The sequence below is a fragment of the Chiloscyllium plagiosum genome, chromosome 39, assembly GCF_004010195.1.
Source record: "Chiloscyllium plagiosum isolate BGI_BamShark_2017 chromosome 39, ASM401019v2, whole genome shotgun sequence".
Taxonomy (NCBI): Eukaryota; Metazoa; Chordata; class Chondrichthyes; order Orectolobiformes; family Hemiscylliidae; genus Chiloscyllium; species Chiloscyllium plagiosum.
This window is the reverse complement of record NC_057748.1, coordinates 20657857-20679688: the sequence shown is the minus strand read 5'-3', so window position 1 is coordinate 20679688 and position 21832 is coordinate 20657857. Positions and strand designations below refer to the sequence as shown.

The following is a 21832-nucleotide window of genomic DNA, read 5'->3' as shown; positions in this document are numbered from 1 at the left end:
GACTTAATGGTAGAAGAGTTGGGGCACAGTGCCTGAGTAGGTACTGAGGGGATCTGTTTGACGTGGCCGACAAAGAGCGGGGCCCATCTGAGTGCCCATGGCCACCCCCTGGATTTGGAGGAAACTGAACAAGTGAGGGTGTGGACTAGTTTGGTGAGGCACAGGAAGGTATTGGTGGATAGGAACTGATAGGTCTGTTGGTGAGGAAGAAGCTGAGGGCTTAAAAGCAGGGGTGGACCCACCTTTGAAAACTAAAACAGAATAACCCAAAGAGGAGCACCTCTTAATTTATTAAAAAGGAGTGTGAGGGGTGTAATCCACAAGTAACAATTTATTTACCTAACTCTTAATAGTGAACAAATGAACTCAACTATTAACAGACTGAACAATTTCACTCTAACTACTAACTATTCCTGAATAATGCAAGATTCTAATGGTATGATATTTCAATAAATATAAGTCCCACTTATATAAACACAATAGAAGTTAGGCTCTGAAGGTAGAGCCAGGTTACGCATCTTTCAGAATTTTGTCTTAGAATATAAAAAGTACAGCACAGAACAGGCCCTTTGGTCCACGATGTTGTGCTGAGGTTTAATCCTAATGTAAAATATAATAACTTGACCTACGCACCCCTCAACTCCATGTGTGTGTCCTGCAGTCGCTTAAATGTCCCTAATGACGCTGCTTCCACCACCACCTCTGGCAACGCATTCCATGCATTCACAACACTCTGCGTAAAGAACCTACCTGTGATGTCTCCTCTATACCTTTCTCCTAATATCTTAAACTATGACCCCTCGTACCAGTCAATCCTGCCCTGCGGGAAAGTCTCTGGCTATTGACTCTGTCTACTCCACTCATTATCTTGTGTACCTCGATCAGGTCTCTCTCTTCCTCCTTCTCTCCGTAGAGAAAAATCCAAGCTTATTCAATCTTTCTTCATAAGGCAAGTCTTCACTGATACTTCTGTTAGGAATATTTCATCTGTAGATTCTTCTGTCAGGAGTCTGTCAGATCACATGGTAACCCCTGCTTTCCGAATGTTCGCTTTATGTCAATTTGCTTTTTTACAAAAGAACAACTTTAGTACCTGTTTTCACTCATTGAAAGAGGATTTTACGAAAAAGCGCACAACGAGAGTGGTACTGCCAAGCATCTTTCCCAGGAACTACACTCCACATCAAGTTGCCATGGCTTTGAACTGTGTGAGCATCTGTGCTTTATCTCTCTTGTGTGCATCTGGTTAGCAAGATATGTCCTAAGGTATCAGAAAAGCCTAAGAGAGCTCATAATGCTGTTATGCTTAGCATAAAACTGGACATAATTAAGTGTTTCAATCTTGATCAACAAAATAAAGACATTGTGCGTGTGTTGAACTTGCCTGTGTCCACCATTCATACTATTTACACGCAAAGAGAAAATGGCTGAAGTTGCTATTAGTTCTTCTAACAGCAAAGTGGTCTCTTTTAGTCGGCATCCAATAATGAATAAAATGATAAGTCTATTGCTTGACTGGATTGATGGGTGTACAAAGTGTGGTGTTCTGTTAAGTTGCCTTATACTTGAGGTGAAATCAGTCAGTCTTTTTAATTAGCTGAAACAAAGCACTGGGCGATGGTGATGAAAGTGTTGCGAATGTGGAATTTAAAGGTAGCCATGGGTGATTGGTTTTTGAGGCAAGGGCATCATCATAGCTTAAAGGTTACTGGAGAGAGTGCTTTGGCTGATACTGAAGCTGCCAAAAAGTTCCCAGAAGAACTGAAGAAAATAATTACAGAAGGTTTTTGTATAAGCAAATGTTTAATTGTGACGAAGTTGGAATTTATTGGAAAAAATTGCCAAGCAAGACTTTTATTTCAATAGAAGAGGAGCAGGATAACGGACACAAGGCATCGAAGGACAGGTTTCCCCTAATTATTAACACTACTGGTGAGGCCGACCTTAGGCCTCTACTTGTGTACCATTCAAAAAAATCTGAGGGCCATTAAAGAACTTGCTAAGAATACACTTCCTGTTGTTTCATTCACATCCAAGTGGTTGGAATTCTCAAATAATTCTTTGAGTACGAATGGATACATTAGTCCTTTTGTTGAAAGACACGCTAGAAAAAATAACTAGGATAATAGGTGTCTTGTGATTGTCGATAATTGTGTTGTTCATCCACCTAGCATCAAGTATGGCGGTAACATTAGTGTTGTGTTCTGACCACCAAATATGTTGTTGCTGCAGCCATGTGACCAAGGCCTAATAACCACAATTAAGGCTTACTTTACACAAAATGTGGTGTTTTATTGTAAGTGCCATTGACAGATGGCAACTCAAAAGCATTTTTGCGAGAGATCAGGAAACAGAACAGTATAAAATTGGCAATCACCCAACCTTGGAGATGCTCTTGATAGGCTAACAGTCTCTGAGAAATTATGTTTGAAGAAAACTCTCCTGAAGCAGTGAATGATTTTAAAGGCTTCGAATCAACAACAATAAATATGGCAATAATGACTTTGGCTAAGGAGGCTGGATTTGTGCAAGTTGACAAAGATGATGTTGAAGAGGTTTTGGAATCCCATGACCAAGAACTGACAGCTGAAGACTGATGCACTTGCAAGAGGAAAGGGTACAAATCAAAACCGAACACAATAGTGAACAGCCCGAAAGTGAAGTCATCCAGAAACTGAATATGAAGCACTTGCATGAGATTTTTGCTATGATCAACAGTGCTGCAATGATTATGGAAAAGTGTGACTTCAATTTTGAAAGGGCATGTAAATTTAGGGCAGGTTTGCAGATGTTTTGAGTGCCTACAGAGAACTGTATGATTGAAGAATGCGTGAGGTTAAGCAGTCAAGCATGTACTGTCTTATTTCAAGCCTTCCACAGCAGAACCTCGACAAACCTCGACCTTCAAAATCCAGGCAGGCAGGCATAAACGAAAGTGTGGATGTTAGTGACTTGCCTACTCTCCTGGATTCAGACGATGATTAGATGTTAATTGATCACCCTTTTCCCCTCCCTCCTATATTTTCCACCACCCTAACATCCAGCCTTTACTATACGTTAGTGTTAGTTTAGGTCTTGTTACTTGGTATGATTTGGTAGATTTCTTTTGGGTCTGGGACGCTCAAAACGTTTTCCCATATAAATTAATGGTAATTGCTTCGTTGCTTTATGCCATTTCGGCTTGCGAACGGTTTCATTGGAACACGGTTTTTGGAGAGCGGGGGTCACCTGTATAAGAACAGATTGCACCTAAATTGGAATGGGACTAATATACTGACAGGGAGATTTGCTAGAGCTGTTCGGGAGGATCAGTATGCCTTGGTTTTAAAGGGTTGTCCCTTCACTCTGAGGCTGCCCTATCTTTCCTACTAGTGGAAATATCTTCTCCATGTCCAGTAAGGTGGGTGGCTCTTGAGAAATTCTGAGGAGATCAATCTGAAACTGGTACAGTTGGGAAAGAGAGCAAGTCGGCAGGAACTAAACAGAACAAGGTAGGACTGATAAATTTATTTCAGTGCAAAAGGCCTAACGGGAAATGCAGATGAACTCTGCGCTTGGGACTGTCTAAGTAATTACAGAGATGGGGCTCAGGAGTGACCATGACTGATATGTTTTTCAATCCTGTTCTCCTGCCTTTTCCCTGTAATCCTTGATCCATTGACCTTTCAAGAACCGATCAATCTCTGTCTTTAATACACGCAATGACTTTGCTGCCACAGCCTTTTTTTGGTAATGAATTCCACAGATTCACCACCTTGCAGCTGAAGAAATTCTTCCTTGCCTTAGTTTTAAAGGGCTGTCCCTTCGATCTGAGGCTGTCCTATCTTTCCTACTAGTGGAAATATCTTCTCTATGTCCAGTCTATCCAGGCCTCTCAATATTCTGTAAGTTTCAATGAGATCATCTTCATCTTTTCCTCTATTGCTTTTATAGTTATACTCTGGTTTTTAAAGGCTTCTCTTCCCACTAATCTCTTATTGTATGCCTTTTCTTTTGCTTTTATGCTGTCGCTTATCAGCTGTGTTTGTCTCCTCTGCCCCTTAATGTGTCTTCATCCTTTTGGATGAATTTCTACTCTTTCTCCTGAATGAGCCAGTCCTACAGCACAGACACAGGCCCTTTGGTCCATGCTGGCCAAAATGTCTGTCCATGCTAACTCCATTTCTCTACATTTGGCCCATATCCTCCTAAACCTTTTCTCTCGTATTTGTCCAAATGCCTTTTAAATGCTGTTAATGTACCTGCCTCAAACAAACATCCGCTGGCAGCTCATTCCAAATGCATATTGCCCTCTGTAAAACACAAAGTTGCCCCATAGGTTACCTTTTATTCTTTCTCCTCTAATCTTAAACTGATGCCCTCTAGTACTTGATTCCCCAACCCTGGGGAAAAAGACTGAGTGTATTAACCCTATCCCTGCCTCTTATGATCTTATACACTTCTATCAGTCTCCTACACTCTAAAGAAAGAAGTCCTAGCTTGTCCAATCTCTCCTTATAACTCCAGACTGGGAGGTTTTGCCAAGAACATACAAGGCAGTCAAACTCTAATACAGTGAAGTTTTGGGCTCTTTATCCAAGGAAAAGATATACTAGCAGTGGCAGCGTTCCAGAGAAGGAAACTAGACTGATACCAGTATGCAGGGACTCCTTTGAGGAGAGTTGAGTAGGTAGGGCCTGTACTCATTGGAATTTAGAAGAATGAGAGGCAACCTTATTGAAACATACACGGTTCTTCGGGGACTTGACAAAGATTATTCCCCCTTGTGGGAGCAGTCTAGGATCAGAGAGCATAATCACAGAATAAGAGTTGCACATTTAAAACGGAGAATGAGGAGGAATTTCTTCTGAGGGTTGTGAATCTGTGGAGTTCTTTACCACAGAGGGCTGTTGAGGTTGAGTCAAGTATATTCAAGGCTGTGATAGATTTTTAATCAATAAGGGAATCAAGGGTTACGGGGATAAGGCTGGAAAGTGGAATGGAGGGTGATCTGATCGGCCAGGATCTCATTTAGGTGCAGAGCAGGTTTGATGGGCTTCTACGTCTTTATGGCTTTTATGATACATGATTTGATTCTTATCATATTGTTGTTTATGGCATTTGTTGTGTGCATATTTGCAGCTATACCTGAAACATTGAAGTGGGGCTTCAATAGTAATTAATTGGCTGTAAAGAGCTGTGAAAAGGCCTGAAGTTATGATTTACATAATATACAAGTTTCATTCAACTGTAATTGATCTCAAAAGATTGAAGCCTTAAAGTATGAGTGACAACACAAGCTGAGTATGTGGCCACCAGCTCTTCAACCCTGTTCAATTAAATAGTGATTGCAGTACACTTTCATACCACTTACCCAGAGGGTTCCGTAAGCTTTTATACCTTTATTGAACAAACATCTGTCAATCCTTGTTACGAAACATTCAGTTTATCTCTGACCACGAGGTGTATTTTGGGCTTGGGGAAAGGAGATGGGCAAAGAATTCCAAACTTCCATCACCTTTTTGTTAGAAAAGGTTATTTTGATATCACCCTAATTCTAACTTCAAGGTCATCCCCTCTCTAATGTGAACTCTTGCCACCAGATTAAATAGTTTTTCTCCCTCTCTACCCTTTCAACTCTTCTTGATCCGACTACTGTCATGTATGTTTTCAGCAAAACCTCCTGGTCTGGATTTATAAGGAGAGATTGGACAAGCTTCTTAAATCTTCTATGTTCAAAGGAAATGGAGCCTACACTGTGCAACCTGTTTTTAATAATTTAATTCTTCCCTGGTGTAATACTGCTAAATCATCAATACAGCCTCTCCAGAGAAAGTATGTCCTCGCTGATTTACAAAACCCAGAACTACAGGCCTCCAGACAAGGCCTTGCAGCCTGTAGAACCAGTCCACACGTGCCAGAAAATAGTCATACCACGCTACAGCACAGAGATAGGCCCTTTGGCCCACGCTAACTAACATGTCCATCCACACTAAGACCATTTCCCTGTGCTTGGCCCATATCCTTCTAAACATTCCCTACCCATGTATTTGTCCAAATGGCTTTTAAATGTTAATGTACCCGCCTCAACCACTTCTGCTGGCGGCTTGTTCCATATACATACCTCCTTCTGTGTAAAAAGAAAAGTTGCCCCTCAGGTTCCCTTTTTTCTTTGCGCTCTAATCTTAAAATGATGTCCAGTAGTCCTTGATTCTCCTACCCTGGGAAAAAGACTGAGTGCAGTCACCCTGTCCATGCCTCTTAGATCTTATACACTTTTATAAGATCCCCCCCCCTCAAGTTTCCGGAGTCCTAGCTTGTCCAACCTCTCCTTATAACTGGCAGCATCCTTATAAATTACTCCTTCCAGTTTAATAACCTCCAAGGGGACCAAAACAACACAATATTCCAAGTGTAGTCTCACCAACGTCCCGTACAACTGCAACATGACTTCCCAATTGCTGTGCTCAGTGCCTTTGAATGATGAAGGCCAGTGTGCCAAAAGCCACCTTCATTTTCCTGTCTACTGTCCACTTTGAGAATCGTGTACCTGAAATCCAAGGTCCCTCTGTTCCATTACGTTCCTTAAGGTGCTACCATTCACCATTAAACTCCTACCTTGATTTGAGTTTTCAAAATGCAAGACCTTACGTAGATTAAATTTCATTTGCTGTTTTTTGACCCACCTTCTCCATCTGATCAAGGTCCTGCTGTAATTTCTGATAATGTTCCTCATTATCCAAGATACCTCCTATTTTAGTGTCATCTGTAAACTTATTAATCATGTCGTGTACATTCTAATCTAAATCATTTGATATTGATAACAAACAGTAATAGGCCCTGAGGCACTCCACTAGTCGCAGGCCTCATGTCTGACGAGCATCCTTCCACTATTAACCTCTGCTTGCTACTATCCAGCCAAGTTTGTATCCAGTTTTGCAGCTCGCCCTGGATTCCATGTGATGTAACCTTCCAGAGCAGCCTATGTGTGGAACCTTACCAAAGACCTTACTGAAATCTATATAGACTACATCTCCTGTCCTGGACAACCTTCCTGGTGACTTCACCAAGAACCCTAACAAATTTGTGAGGCCTGCTCTCGTTCTCTCGCGACTTACTGGTCTATTGTTCCCAGGCTTTTCTTTGCAGCCGTTATTGAACAATGGCACAAAATTCGCTTACCTGCAGTCTTCTGGGACCTCTCCCTTGGCTAATGATGATGCAAAAATATCAGTCAGGGCTGCAAGATTTCTTTGGCCTTGTTAGGTTTCTTGGATATATCTGGTCAAGATATCACCATTAAGTTTCCCAAGTTGTCATGTCTTTCTCCATGGTAAACAGGGGAAATATTCATTGATAACTTTGCCAATCTCCTGTTGGACGCTTACATGTATGCTTTGGAATTATGCCCAGAATCCCATGCCATTGCTGCTCCACTGTCTTCTCTGCTTGGCATCCCTTCCAATCAGTTCTTGTTAACTCCTCCCTCATGTCATTGTAGTTACTTTTATTTAGTTGTAATACCGTCACATCTGATTCTGGTTTCTTTCCTCCTCAAACTGCAGAGTGAATTGTCATATTATGGTAACTGCCCCCTAGGAATTCCTTCATGTTAAGCTCCCTAATAAAGTTTGCCTCAGTATGCATCACCAAATCCAGAATTGGCTGTTCCCTTGTGGACTCTACCACAAGTTGCTTCAAAAACCATCTCGGGCATCGCACAAATTCTATTTCTTAGGATTTACTACCATCCTGACTTTTCCCAGTCCACCTATATATCTATAGGGTGGCTCAGTGGGAGAGTGGCACAGTCGCTCAGTGGTTAACACTGCTGCTTCAGTGCCAGGGATCTGGGTTCGATTCCAGCGTTGAGCAACTGTCTGTGTGGAGTTTGCACCTTCTCCGTGTCTGCACGGGTTTCATTGGGGTGCTCTGATTTCCTCCCGCAATAAAAAGATGTGCAATTTAAGTGAATTGGCCATGCTAAATTGCCCATAGTGTTCAGGGATGTGTAGGTGAGGCACATTAGTCAGCGGTAAATGTAGAGTAATAGGGTAAGGGAATGGGTCTCGGGTTACTCCTCATAGGGTCGTGTGGACTTGTTGGGCCAAATGGTCTGTTTCCACGCTGTAGGGATTCTATGGAGCAATTCCCATCAGTCTTTTTTTCTCAGTGGCTCTTCAACTCTACCCAGACAGACTCTGCACCTTCTGACTCGGTATTTACTTTAATTTCATTTTTACTAATGAAACAACCCCATCTCATCTGCATATCCAAGGTGTATATCCTTGGATATTTAGTTCCCCTTGCTGCCAAGTCTGTGATATCTGCAACATAACTGCCAACGAATCCCAACTTCAGTCTGTGCTTCAACCTCATTATTTTGTATACTGTGTGCATTTAAGTATAACACCCTTAGACCTGTGTTGACTGCCTCCATCTGATAGTTATCTCCTTAACTCCCAAAGTCCTGAAGAAGGGTTACACCCGAAACATTGACTTCTCCATCTCCTGATGCTGCCTGGCTTGCTATGTTCTTCCTCCTGTTTGTCTTCCTTAACTGCTGTGGTTGAAGTTAGCTTCATGAGCCTTTGCCTGCTGCAGACCTTTTAATTGTTCTGGAAACGTTTTAGTATCTTCTGTTAACCAACCCCATCCACCCAATAACGTTTCATGTAACTGGACCCCACCATCTTGTTATCTGGCTCCATCTTGAGTTTTTTTCCCATTCGGAAACCTACGACTTCAACAAATCTGTAAACTTGGGCTGTCCCACTTTTTACTTGGATAGTAATGGAACATACTTAGATTGCACTTGGTGTCAAATGGAAAGAATGGTTTAAAGTAAAGTTCACAGTTGTGAAAAGGCATTAATTGCTGTCTCTAATTTATCAGATTATGGAAAAGAGCGGTCTGTTTTTTTTAAAAAAGAAAATGAATGGGAAGATGTGCTTCAGCACTGAATAAGTGTTGAGCAGCTGTAAAGAAATTGGGGAAGAAACATCTGCTAAACATACTAATTAAAGAATAGTTCTGTTTGCATCCTGTTGACTCAAGCTGCAGGAGTATATTATGGGAACCAACCCATTTGTTGAATGATATGTTGGGAGTGACACTTGAATTATGAATGTGACCTAGTAGCTGCCAAGATTAGTTTCAGACATTGTCAAGTCATAAATGTTTTACTGTTGGCATTTGTTGATCCAGTAAGTGCTTTGCAATTATGAAAGCTATTGCATCTTGAAATCACTAGGAAGGAAATTTAGGTCATATATCTTGTATCAATATTGAGATCTGGGACAAAGTCCTTATCCCCAGATCTCCTTTTTGTATAATCCTGTGTTTCTCTGATACAGCAACTCTTTTTAGTTTTGTGCAAGTGATGTAAACCTTGTGCAGGGAAGGGTGTGGAGTGCATCAGGATGGTCTTGTGTCTACAGTTTTTCTCTTGATCAAATCTTACTGAACATTAATCTAACTTGAATATCGGATGTTTTCCTGCCTTAAATTTTAACAGCTCAATGTCTGAAGCTTATTGTAGCTATTTGAGGTCAGTCAGTTCTACACAAGGGTTCAGAACTGCAAGCTTCTGGTTCGGTATGCATGACATTGAGTCCCACGGCAGCCTCAGAGTACTTACCAGAATATGGGAGATTTGTATCTGTGTGAATACTTACTTTAAACTGTCAGCTTTTTTAATATTCTAGTTCATATTCCCTTGTTAAACATAAAGGTAAGAATTGTAGATTTCTTATTATTTTATCCTTCAGTGTCTATTATTGATTCAGTTGGCTGGACGGCCAGTTTGTGACGTAGCGTGATGGCGACAGCATGGGTTCAGTTCCTGCACTGGCTGAGGCTACCATGAAGGAACTTCCTTCATGACCTCTCCTTGTACCTGAGTTATCATAACCCTCAGGTTAAACTACCACTATCTTCTCTGTCGTGAGACTAATGTGACAGTGCGTCCCTTTGTAACCACGCTATAGAAAATCGTGCCATGGAAAACTGCTAGAGAAAATCATGCTGTAGAAGATCACTAAACCTGTTCAGTAGAAAGGTTGTGTTATCCAAACAGCATCCACAATTTGTCAATCTCATTATAGCCAGTTTGCATTGATGAAACATGCGTTTTACCAGAATGCCTTGTGTAATAGCAGAATTTTACAGAAACGAAGTAGAACACAAATGACTAGAAATAAAAAGCAGTTCCTTCACATGTTTTAAAAAAAATTGGATAATGTTTTGTTGTGGATGGGACTGGATATGAGCCTTCACCCAAACAATTAGTTTATTTTTCCAGATGCTGTGTACTTTCACTGTTTTACTTCAACTTGTAAGTAGGTTAGGTGAAGATATGTTTTGATCCTACTTGTCCTGAAATTAGCACGATTTTTGAAGCATTTGAAGTCGACTTTTTAGTTTGGGCCAATGTGGTACAATCATTTTTCAGATTATATACGAATTGCATTTGTGTGTGTGGCACCTAGAAGAACAGTTGAAAGAATGGCAAAACTAAAGCTTCAACTTTTCAGTTTAGTTATAGGCTAATTTGCAAAAGACATTCCCTTTGAATTACTCTGGATTGTGATAGAATTTCAAAATTGACAGAATTCTGCCGATCAAATTTGAATCATTTCTGGTGCTTTGGCTATCCGTAAACAAGAGAGCAAGTCACAAAACATCTTCAGTACTATATCACAGGAACGAAAAAGCGGTGATTTTTTTTCCACCTTGGCTGTATCTTTCACATGCTTTGGCAGTTGGGGAATTTAAATTTAGTTAAATAAATAATACTTGAAACAAATTTAAATAAGTTAACAAAACCAGTTCCTTCCTGACCTAAAGACCACAAATAACTGGTTTGAAGGTTTGTTTTATTGATTTCTTTGTCATTTACACAATTTAAGTGAGTCTCAACAATTCTTTACTGATACATTCTTTTCTATCTAAGATTTGAAATTATTTTACAAATAGTTAGATCGTACTGTGTGTTTTTAATGCTGACTTCATATTCTGAACCTCTTTGGAAGATCATTGAGCTGATTTTAAATTGGTGTTTTCTATTATTCTAATTTGGGCATGCATATGGGCGGCACGGTGGCCCAGTGGTTAGCACTGCTGCCTCACAGCGCCTGTAGACCCGGGTTCAATTCCCGACTCAGGCGACTGACTGTGTGGAGTTTGCACATTCTCCCCGTGTCTGCGTGGGTTTCCTCCGGGTGCTCCGGTTTCCTCCCACAGTCACAAAGATGTGCGGGTCAGGTGAATTGGCCATGCTAAATTGCCCGTAGTGTTAGGTTAAAGGGGTAAAGGTAGGGGTATGGGTGGGTTGCGCTTCGGCGGGTCGGTGTGGACTTGTTGGGCCGAAGGGCCTGTTTCCACACTGTAAGTAATCTAATCTAATCTAATTCTTAATATCCTGGTGAGGTACAAAGAGCTCAACAAAAAGTAGCTTTGAGTTAAGGATGACTCTGGGTACTTGTTAAATTCATTCCAGAACAATTTAGTTTGGACATTATGCCATAATTATGATTTCATTGCCCTCCTGTCATGTGACCTTGCATCACTGCCTATCTTTATAAAAGTGAAGATTATGATTGCAACTTATTGGTTGCAGGAAATCCCACAATACTAGATACTGAATTATCCAGTTATCTTCTTGCCCTTCAAGAACATAAGAACTAGGATCAGGAGTAGGCCATCTGGCCCTTCAAGCCTGCTCCACCATTCACTGTATATCTTAATTCCTTTATTTTTCAAAAAAAAATCTACCTTAGCTTTAAAAGTGTTTACTGGGTAGTGTCAACTACTTCCCTTGGGCAAGGAATTCCATAGATTAACAACCCTCTGGATGAAGAAGGTTCTTCTCAATTCAGTTCTAAATCTGCTCCTTCTAATCTTGAGGTTGTGCCCTCTTGTCCAGGTTTTGACTGCCACCCTGTGGAAACATTCTTTCTACTTCTATCTTATCTATTCCCTTCATGATTTTACATTTTTTTTCTGTAAGATACCCCCTCATTCTTAATTCCAATGAATATAATTCCAGTCTACTCGATCTCTCCTCCTAAGGCAAGCTCCTCAACTCCGGAATCAACCTAGTGAACCTCCTCTGCACCCCCTCCAGTGCCAATACATCCTTTCTCAAGTAAGGAGACCAAAACTGTCCGCAGTACTCTGGGTGTGGCCTCACCAGCACCTGGTACAGCTGCAACATAACCTCTTCGCTTTTTAACTCAATCACTTTAGCAATAAAGGACTCCATTCCATTTGCCTTCCTAATTGTGTTTTACCTGCAGACCAACCTTCTGTGATTCATGCACAAGGACACCCAGGTTCCTCTGCATAGCAGCATGCTGCAATGTTTTGCCATTCAAGTAATCTTTTTTACTGTTACTCCTACCAAAATGTATGACTTCACATTTATTAGTATTGTATTCCATCTGCCAGACCTTTGCCCACTCAAAGTATCTATGCTCCTCTGCAAAGTTTCTCAGTCCTCTACATGCTTTGCTCTGCCACTCATCTTAGTGTCATCTGCAAAGTTTGACACCGTACACGTGTTCCCCAACTCCAAATAATCCATATAAATTGTAAATAATTGCCATCCCAACACTCATCCCTGAGGCACACCACTAGTCACTGCTTGCCAGCCAGAATAGCACTCATTTATCCACTCTTTGCTTCCTGTTAGTCAACCAATTCTCTATCCATACTACTACTCTGCCCCTAATGCCATGCATCCGTATGTTATGCAGCAGCTTCTTGTTGCGGCACCTTGTCAGAGGCCTTTTGGAAATAAAGGTAAATTGCATCCACTGTGTCCCTGTTGTCCATCTTGCTTGAAATGTCTTCATAAAATTCCAAAAGCTTTGTCAAGTATGACCTGCCCTTTAAACAGTGGCGTCACATTTGATGTTTTTCAATATGCTGGGACTGCCCCGGAGTCCAGCGAATTTTGGAAAATTACCACCTGCTACTTCTCCTGCCATCTCTTTTAGTACCCTAGGATGCATTCCATCAGGGCCGTCCTTAGCTCGATTAACTTGCCCAATGCTAGCTCTTCTGTAATAATTGTTTCCAGGTCCTCACTTACCTTCCTCTGTCACTTACTGGCAGGTTATTACTTTAACACCGATACAAAACTCCTGTTTGTTGCCTCGGCCATTTCATCATATCCCGTAAATAAATGCCACTTCTCATCCTCTAAAGGACCAACATTTACTTTAGCCACTCTTTCTCATTTCATATATTTATAGAAACTTCTGCTATCTGTCTTTGTTGTGCTAGTTCTTTTTTCTCATGTTCTATCTTAGTTTTCTTTATAGCTCTTTTTGTGGCTTTCTGTTAACCTTTTAAAGTTTTCCAATTTTCTAGTTTCATGGTGTTTTTGGCCACTTTGTATGCCACCTTTTCCAATTTGATAGCCTCCCTTATTTTCTTAGACACCCATGGATTATACTTTTGCTAAGTACTTTGAAAATTTTCTTTGAAAGTCCTCTACTGCTAGTCAACTGTTCCACCATAAAATCATTGTTTCCAGTCTACTTTAGCCAGGATCTTCCTCATTCTATTGTAGTCCCCCTTGTTCAAGCACAGGATCCTGGTATTGCGTTTTATCTTCACACAATCCATCTGTGTCCTAAATTCAACCATATTGTGATCACTCCTTCCAAGAGGATCCTTAATTTTGAGGTCATTAATTATTCCTGTCTCATTATACAGGACCAGATCAATGATGGCTTGCTCTCTCATTGCTTCCATTACATACTGTTCAGGAAAACTGTCATGGGTGCACTCGATGAAATCCTCCTCAAGGCTTGCCTGACCAAACTGGTTCAACCAACCTACATATAAATTAAAATCCCCCATGATAATAGTCATACTGTTTTTACAGGCATTAGTTATTTCTGTGTTTGTTGTCCGTCCCAATGTGATATTATTTGGTGGCCTATACTTTTATCTTAGCCTGCTGGAAAAATTCAGCACCGCCTTCCTAACCTGAGATCTTCTTCCCGATCTCTCCGCCCCCACCCCAGTCTGACCTATCACCCTCACCTTGACCTCTTTCCACCTATCACATTTCCGACGCCCCTCTCCCAAGTCCCTCCTCCCTACCTTTTATCTTAGCCTGCTGGACAAACTTTTCCCATTCCTGAAGAAGGGCTTATGCCCGAAACGTCGATTCTCCTGTTCCCTGGATGCTGCCTGACCTGCTGCGCTTTTCCAGCAACACATTTCCAGGCCTATAGACTACACCTATCAGTGACTTTTCTCTTAGAATTTCTCATTTCCACCCAAATGGATTTAACCTCATTCTTCATGGAACCTATATCATCTCTCAGCACCACCCTGATGTCTTCCTTGAATATCAGCTACACCACTTCCCTTACATTCCTGTCTGTTCTTCCGAATAGTTTGGGACTCCTGGATATTTAAATCCCAGTCGTGACCATCCTGTAACCATGTCTGTAATGGCTACCAGATCATATTCATTTGCGATGATTTGTGCCGTTAACTCATCAACCTTGATATAAATGCTATGAGCATTCAGGTACAATGCCTTTATGCTAGCTTTCTTACTGTCATGATTCATAACATCTCTAATATCTCCTGAGTTGTCCTTCCTTTTGCTTCTTTTATCTGCCTTGAACTTAAACCATCCTGCATACATGCTAACCTGCTGCTTACCTTTTTATTTATCACTATCTTCCTGTTGCTTTCGCTTTTGCTTTCCCTTTCCCTCCCCCGACTCAAGTTGTGGTGACAGCCCTATTTATCTTTTTGCTAGAACACTGGTTACAGATCGGCACAGATCTCTCTAGTTCCCAAACTGATGCCAATGCGCCATGAAATGGAACCCCTCTTTCCCACACCATTTCTTTAGCCAAGTGTTTACTTCCCTAAGTTCCTTATCCCTGAGCCAATTTGCATGTAGCTTGGGCAGTATTCCGGAGATTATGACCCTTAATTTTGTTCCTCTTGCATTGATAATCCCTAGGTTCTCCATCCTAGCCTTACTTATATTGTTAGTCCCAAAGTGGATCCATCCCCTCCTGCTCTGATATACATTCAAGCCGGTTAGAGTTGTTCTGCACTCTGGCACCGGACAGGCAACATACCATGTGGGACTCCTGATCCGGCTTGCAAAGGATATTATCTATCCTAATTATAGAATCCCCTATAACTACCACTTGTCCTTTTGCTCCCCTCTCTTGAGTGTCCTTCTGCGTCATGGTAATTTGGCTCATCCTCCCCACAGCCCTTTTCTTCTTCCACACAGGGAGCAAGAATCTCATACCTGTTGGATAAGGTCAAAAGCTGAGGCTCCACCACTCCTGAACTCAGGATTCCCCCTACCTGCCTCACTTGCAATCACACCCTGTTGAACTGATCACTAACTGAATTTGAAGTACTTAATCTATCAAGTGTGACTGCCTCCTGAAACAATCATCCAGCTAACTCTCAACCCCGCCAACCCCCCACCCGACCCCCGATGTGCCGCAGTGTTAGCTCAGATTTCAGATCATCAACTCTGGGCTGGAGTTCTTCCATCAACCAACACTTGCTGCAGATGGGATCACTGCCGTTCACAATGGGATCAGCCAGCTCCCACATTATACAGCTACAGCACATCACCTGCCCAGCCATCTCTACTTAATTAATTTATGCTAGTTAATGAGGTAAATAATTTCTAGTTCATCTCTGCTATGGTCTTATTCAAATAACCAATTAATAGATAAATGAGAAAGCAAACTTTTAACCAATCACACGATACAGAAGAAATAGAAGTAGAAAAGCCTTACCATGTCAATGCATCAGAGTCCTTTTTTTGGTTAGCGGAGCAGGTGGGAGATACTACATGTATAGTGTCTCGGGTTCAGCTGCTGCCCAAATATATTCCGGGCAGCCTGCTGGTCCTTGGTGTTGCCTCTTCCTGTGCTCCTGTAAAAAAAAAACTTCCCGTTAGCCCCTGGTTGATGCCCATGCTCTTCCTGCTGCTGAAACAAAAACAGAGGGCCCTGATGCTCAAGGTAAGTATTTCAATCAGTGATTCACCTTCCTGTCAGTCCCTGGTCAACACTTCTGTTCAGGACCAGACCCAAATCCCCTCAAAATTAAGAGGGCCTAGACCCTAACTGTTCTTCTTTTAAGCAAAGTGTAAGGTGTTGCATTCCAGATGCAATTTGGTCAAACTACTCGACTTTAAGCAAAACACTTCACTTGTCTATATTTTTACACTATATGGTTAAAATAAAAATGAGAGAATTGGCTTAAGTCTATCAATGCTTGACGAAATAATATATTAACTACTACTAATGAACTGTTCCAGTTTAGTAACATCCCATTAACACTCTTGGCAAAGGCAAGTTCAGTAAAATAGATTTGTCTCTCATGCAAATTTCGCAGCAGCAGGAGGAGAACAGTAGCTTTCAGCTGTAACAGAGGAATAAGAGCTTCCACATCCAGTTTCAAGAGCCCAGCAACTGCTGAAAGCTAAAACTCAAAACTCTGGTTCTATGGGCACTTGACCCCATCCATTCAGGTTGTTCATGTTGTTCCAACATCTTAAACAAAAAAATCAAAGGTTTTGCAAGCTGTTGACTTTAATCGCTTTGAGCTGACCGCTTGCCACCCCATCTCAACATTTCTTAAGAAAGACCAGGACAAAATACATCTCAATGCCATAGTATTGTCACACTTCCAGCATTTATTCACTCTCCTCTGATGTTCACAATTCTACCTCATTCACATAGCAGTTTTCATCTGTAGATGGTATATAATCAATCTGTTCAAGTATGTTATTACACCATCTGGGGCAGGAGAGATTTGAACCACCTCATTCAGAGGCAGACTCTGCTTTCACTTGTAAGCTTTCCACCACTGGTCATTGGATCCTGATGAGGGGAAGGAAATGTTGCCTTTTTTTGACTAAAGGGTACAGATGATAATATTTGCCTTATTTAGAACCTGACACATTTCTAGTTGTTTATCAACTAAATCATGGTGATCCAAGCAATTTTAATCTTCTGCATGGTTTCCATCAACTTTTGGCTGAACTGCTATACAAGCTATAGGTGGCTTGTAAATTTCAACATTTTAATTTTAGCACCTGATAAAACTTTCTTATCTCCTTCAATGGCTTAAGGGGATAAACATGCTTTCAAGCATATTTTTGGTTTACGGTTTCTTAGATACTGGGTAATCTCTAGCATCTCCTTTTGAATTAGTTTTTTAAAATGTAGGAATCTTAAAATAAAAGTGGGTATTGAATAGATATGCTGATCACAGCCATTTCCAATTCTGTCCCCATGTTTAGTTCTTTTCCCGAGGTTCTTACACACTTGATGCAATTGCAATATACCAACGTCTGCAAACAGTTAAACATTATTAAAGCTTGTACAAACCAGGTGATCCCCTTAGACCCTCTTCACAGGCATGCAACGTCAGGCCAAAGTGAGGCACTGAACAAAGAAAGCACACTACCTTTATACAAGTCATGATTTGGAGATGCTGGTGTTGGATTGGGGTGTACAAAGTTTAAAAATCACACAACACCAGGTTATAGTCCAACAAGTTTAATTGGAAGCACGCTAGCTTTCGGAGCGTCGCTCCTTCATCAGGTGGTAGTGATCACTACCAACTGATGAAGGAGCAACGCTCCGAAAGCTGTTGTGCTTCCACTTAAACCTGTTGTGATTTTTAACTTTTATACAAGTCAGTTGCAATGTTGACTGATGCTCTGGCCACTCCCTACAGTCACATGCCACTCAAGACCCCCCCGTCAGTTTGTCATATTTTACCGCAGGTACAATGGCAGGATGAGATCATCCTCTGAGATCATGCTGCAAATGCTAATGTCTTAATCCTGGGGACCCATTATGCGGACTATTTCCTGACTCAGATTCCAAGATCATACAGGTGCGACATACCTTTGGCCAGAAAGTATTTCTGAATGGAAGAGATTAAATTGATAGTTGAACATGACAATAGCAGGGGAGTCGTGTCTAAATGATAGTCATCCACATTCTTTCATGACAGTCATCCCTACCCAAAGATAGTGCAGTTTAACTCTTAAACATTGCATTAATGTCCAGAGAGAGTACAATTAAATCTTTTAACATTACACCCACAGGCACCAATTAGCAAAAATGAATGTTTTTTAAAAAAAAAACAGCTAACCTTTTGGTGAGCTTAATTTTATCAGAATATATTGCAATGTAATTGGCCTTACTGAAAGCATTTGGTTTGGGCATTTGGCTAATTTTGTTTTGAAATCAAACTTAGAGTCATAGAGATGTACAGCGTGGAAACAGACCCTTCGGTCCAACCCGTCCATGCCAACCAGTCCCACCTGCCAGCACCTGGCCCATATCCCTCCAAACCCTTCCTATTCATATACGCATCCAAATGCCTCTTAAATGTTGCAATTGTACCAGCCTCCACCACATTCTCTGGCAGCTCATTCCATACACGTACCACCCTCTGCATGAAAAAGTTGTCCCTTAGGTCTCTTTTATATCTTTCCCCTCTCGCCCTAAACCTATGCCCTCTAGTTCTGGACTCCCCGACCCCAGGGAAAAGACTTTGCCTATTTATTCTATCCGTGCCCCTCAATTTTGTAACCTCTATAAGGTCACCCCTCGGCCTCCGACGCTCCAGGGAAAACAGCCCCAGCCTGTTCAGCCTCTCCCTGTAGCTCAGATCCTCCAACCCTGGCAACATCCTTGTAAATCTTTTCTGAACCCTTTCAAGTTTCACAACATCTTTCCAATAGGAAGGAGACCAGAATTGCACACAATATTCTGACAGTGGCCTAACCAATGTCCTGTACAGCCGCAACATGATCTCCCAACCCCTGTACTCAATACTCTGACCAATAAAGGAAAGCATACCAAACGCCGCCTTCACTATCCTAGCTACCTGCGACTCCTCCACTTTCAAGGAGCTATGAACCTGCACTCCAAGGTCTCTTTGTTCAGCAACACTCCCTAGGACCTTACCATTAAGTGTATAAGTCCTGCTAAGATTTGCTTTCCCAAAATTTATCCGAATTAAACTCCATCTGCCACTTCTCAGCCCATTGGCCCATCTGGTCCAGATCCTGTTGTAATCTGAGGCAACCCTCTTCGCTGTCCACTAAACCTCCAATTTTGGTGTCATCTGCAAACTTAATAACTGTACCTCTTCTGCTCGCAACCAAATCATTTATGTAAATGACAAAATGTAGAGGGCCCAGCACTGACCCTTGTGGCACTCCACTGGTCACAGGCCTCCATTCTGAACCACCCTCCACCATCACCCTCTGTCTTCTACCTTTTGAGCCAGTTCTATATTCATTTTGGGCAGCAAGAACAACCTGATGTTTGCAGTATAGTGCTATTACACAAGAACACCAATTGCTTACCACAATTCTGCAAGCATTTAAGTATGAGTTATGTCTTGACAATATAACACAGTAAAATAACCTGGATAGTGATTTATAGAGATCTGTGAGCTGGTTGAAGGTATACACTGATTTCTTTTTGTTTGAAAGGAACAAACTTTGATCTGTGCAGTCCCTTTCATGAACGAAGGCTGTTCTGAAGTACTTTGTGTTGTCAGATTTATACTGCAGTTTCCTAGTGGTAAATGTTGGTACACAACAGCCGTGTTTCTCTTGCAACATTTGAGAATTAAGTCAGTTCCCAGGTTTGTAAGATAAAGTTCAGAATCAAAATATTGCAGCTGCTGGAAATACTAGGGTTGGGCCACATCTGTAGAGAGAGAAATAATTATTATTTTAGATGTTTTTAAAAGATTCCAATTCTCTCTCCATATGCCTTACCTGCGGGGCTCTTTAGATATTTAATTAACCTGTTCAGATGTGATGTTACACAACTCTGACTTAAACCCAGTCCCCTTGATCTTGTAAACAGACCAAATTGGAGGAAGTAGTGGTCAATTACAATTCCGTGGCTGACTGGAGACCATTTGGATTTAGAATTCCTACTAATGTGAAATCTAACCTTTTTTTTATTTAGAGTTATGGAATTGTTCTTAAAACATTTATATGTGGAATTATTAATGTATTCGACGACTTAAAAATGCACAATTTGAATTTGGATTTTGTTTTTAATAGCTAGTTTTCTTCCTTCTGGCCCTGAAGGCACTAAAACATTTGCTATTATGCTAGTTGGAATCAATTCTTCTCCAATGCCTTACTTAAGAAATTGTCAATTTATCAGCATCAGTGATGAAGTTTGGTGTGCTAGTTAATTGCAGTGGTTGTTGCAATTGAGTCCAGCCTTGTCTTTGCGCGGCATTTGCCAATGTGCACTTCTACAAGTGGTTGTTACATAGTAATGATGAATAGAATCCATCGCAGATTATACTTTTACTGCCTAACTAAGCCAGGTTTGTTGAAACCATTTGTACTTATCATGACCACCAAAAGTGAAATTATTTAACTGAACGCAGACAGGAGCTTGAATCTAGGAATTTATGGTTCAGATCCTTTTTGGAAAACCTAGAGTTAATAGAAGAGACATTGATTTGACATTAAACAGCCTATTTAAAATTTGAGAAATAATTAGTCTGAATTTAAAATATGCAGGTACTGATATAATAGTAAAATGTGTTTAACTTAATCTTTTTTTTTAAAGACATACTCAGGTCTTTTCTGTGTGGTGATCAATCCATACAAGAATCTGCCTATCTACACGGAGGAAATTGTTGAGATGTACAAGGGAAAGAAACGGCATGAATTACCACCTCACATCTATGCCATTGCAGACACTGCATATAGGAGCATGTTACAAGGTGAGGATTTTGTCTTAAAGTATGTTATCTACCTATTACTGCTATGATTATATCCATAATTTTATTTTGTGAGACTTAGTGTTGACTATTTATAACACATTAATTTCTGTGCTAATTTAATGTTACTGGTTGTTTAGTGTTTTCAGGTGAAATTTTTGCTTTCAAAACTGCAAGAATCCTTGCTAGTATAAAGTTCCAGGAAACCAAGTCACCTAATAATTTTCAGTTTTTTTGTGAATTTATATGTAGGCATCAACCAAGAGGGTGGTGATGAAAGGTTGTTTTTCAGACTGGAGGCCTGTGACCAGCAGAGTGCCACAAGGATTGGTGCTGGGTCCACTACTTTTTGTCACTTACATAAATGATTTGGATGCGAGCATAAGAGGTACAGTTAGTAAGTTTGCAGATGACACCAAAATTGGAGGTGTAGTGGACAGCGAAGAGGGTTACCTCCGATTACAATGGGATCTTGATCAGATGGGCCAATGGGCTAAGAAGTGGCAGATGGAGTTTAATTCAGATAAATGTGAGGTGTTGCATTTTGGGAAAGCAAATATACAAGGACTTGTGTACTTGATTGTAAGGTCCGACAGAATGTTGCTGAACAAAGAGCCCTTGGATGCAGGTTCATAGCTCCTTGGAAGCGGACTCGCAGGTAGATAGGATAGTGAAGTTGATGTTTGGTATGCTTTCCTTTATTGGTCCGAGTACTGAGTACAGGAGTTGGGAGGTCATGTTGCAGCTGTACAGGACATTGATTAGGCCACTTTTGCAATATTGTGTGCAATACTGGTGTCCTTCCTATGGAAAGATGTTGTGAAACTTGAAAGGGTTCATAAAAGATTTACAAGGATGTTGCCAGGGTTGGAGGATTTGAGCTATGGGGTGAGGTTGAATAGGCTGGGGCTGTTTTCCCTGGCACGTCAGAAGCTGAGGGATGACCTTTAGTGAGGTTTATAAAATCATGGATAGGGTAAATAGACAAAGTCTCTTCCCTAGGGTGGGGGGAGTCCAGAGCTAGAGGGCATAAGTTCAGGGTGAGAGCCTCAGG

At 41.1% G+C, this 21832-nt stretch overlaps 1 protein-coding gene across 2 annotated transcripts in view; it reads left to right on the top strand.

The window, feature by feature from the left end:
- Positions 1–21832, top strand: part of LOC122542322 (myosin-9-like) — a 166044-nt gene that overhangs the window by 16415 nt on the left and 127797 nt on the right. For both annotated transcript variants that reach the window (XM_043679971.1, XM_043679970.1), the window contains one exon: positions 20625–20781. In XM_043679971.1, the coding sequence (XP_043535906.1) occupies positions 20625–20781 (157 nt within the window). The remainder of the gene's footprint in view (positions 1–20624; positions 20782–21832) is intronic.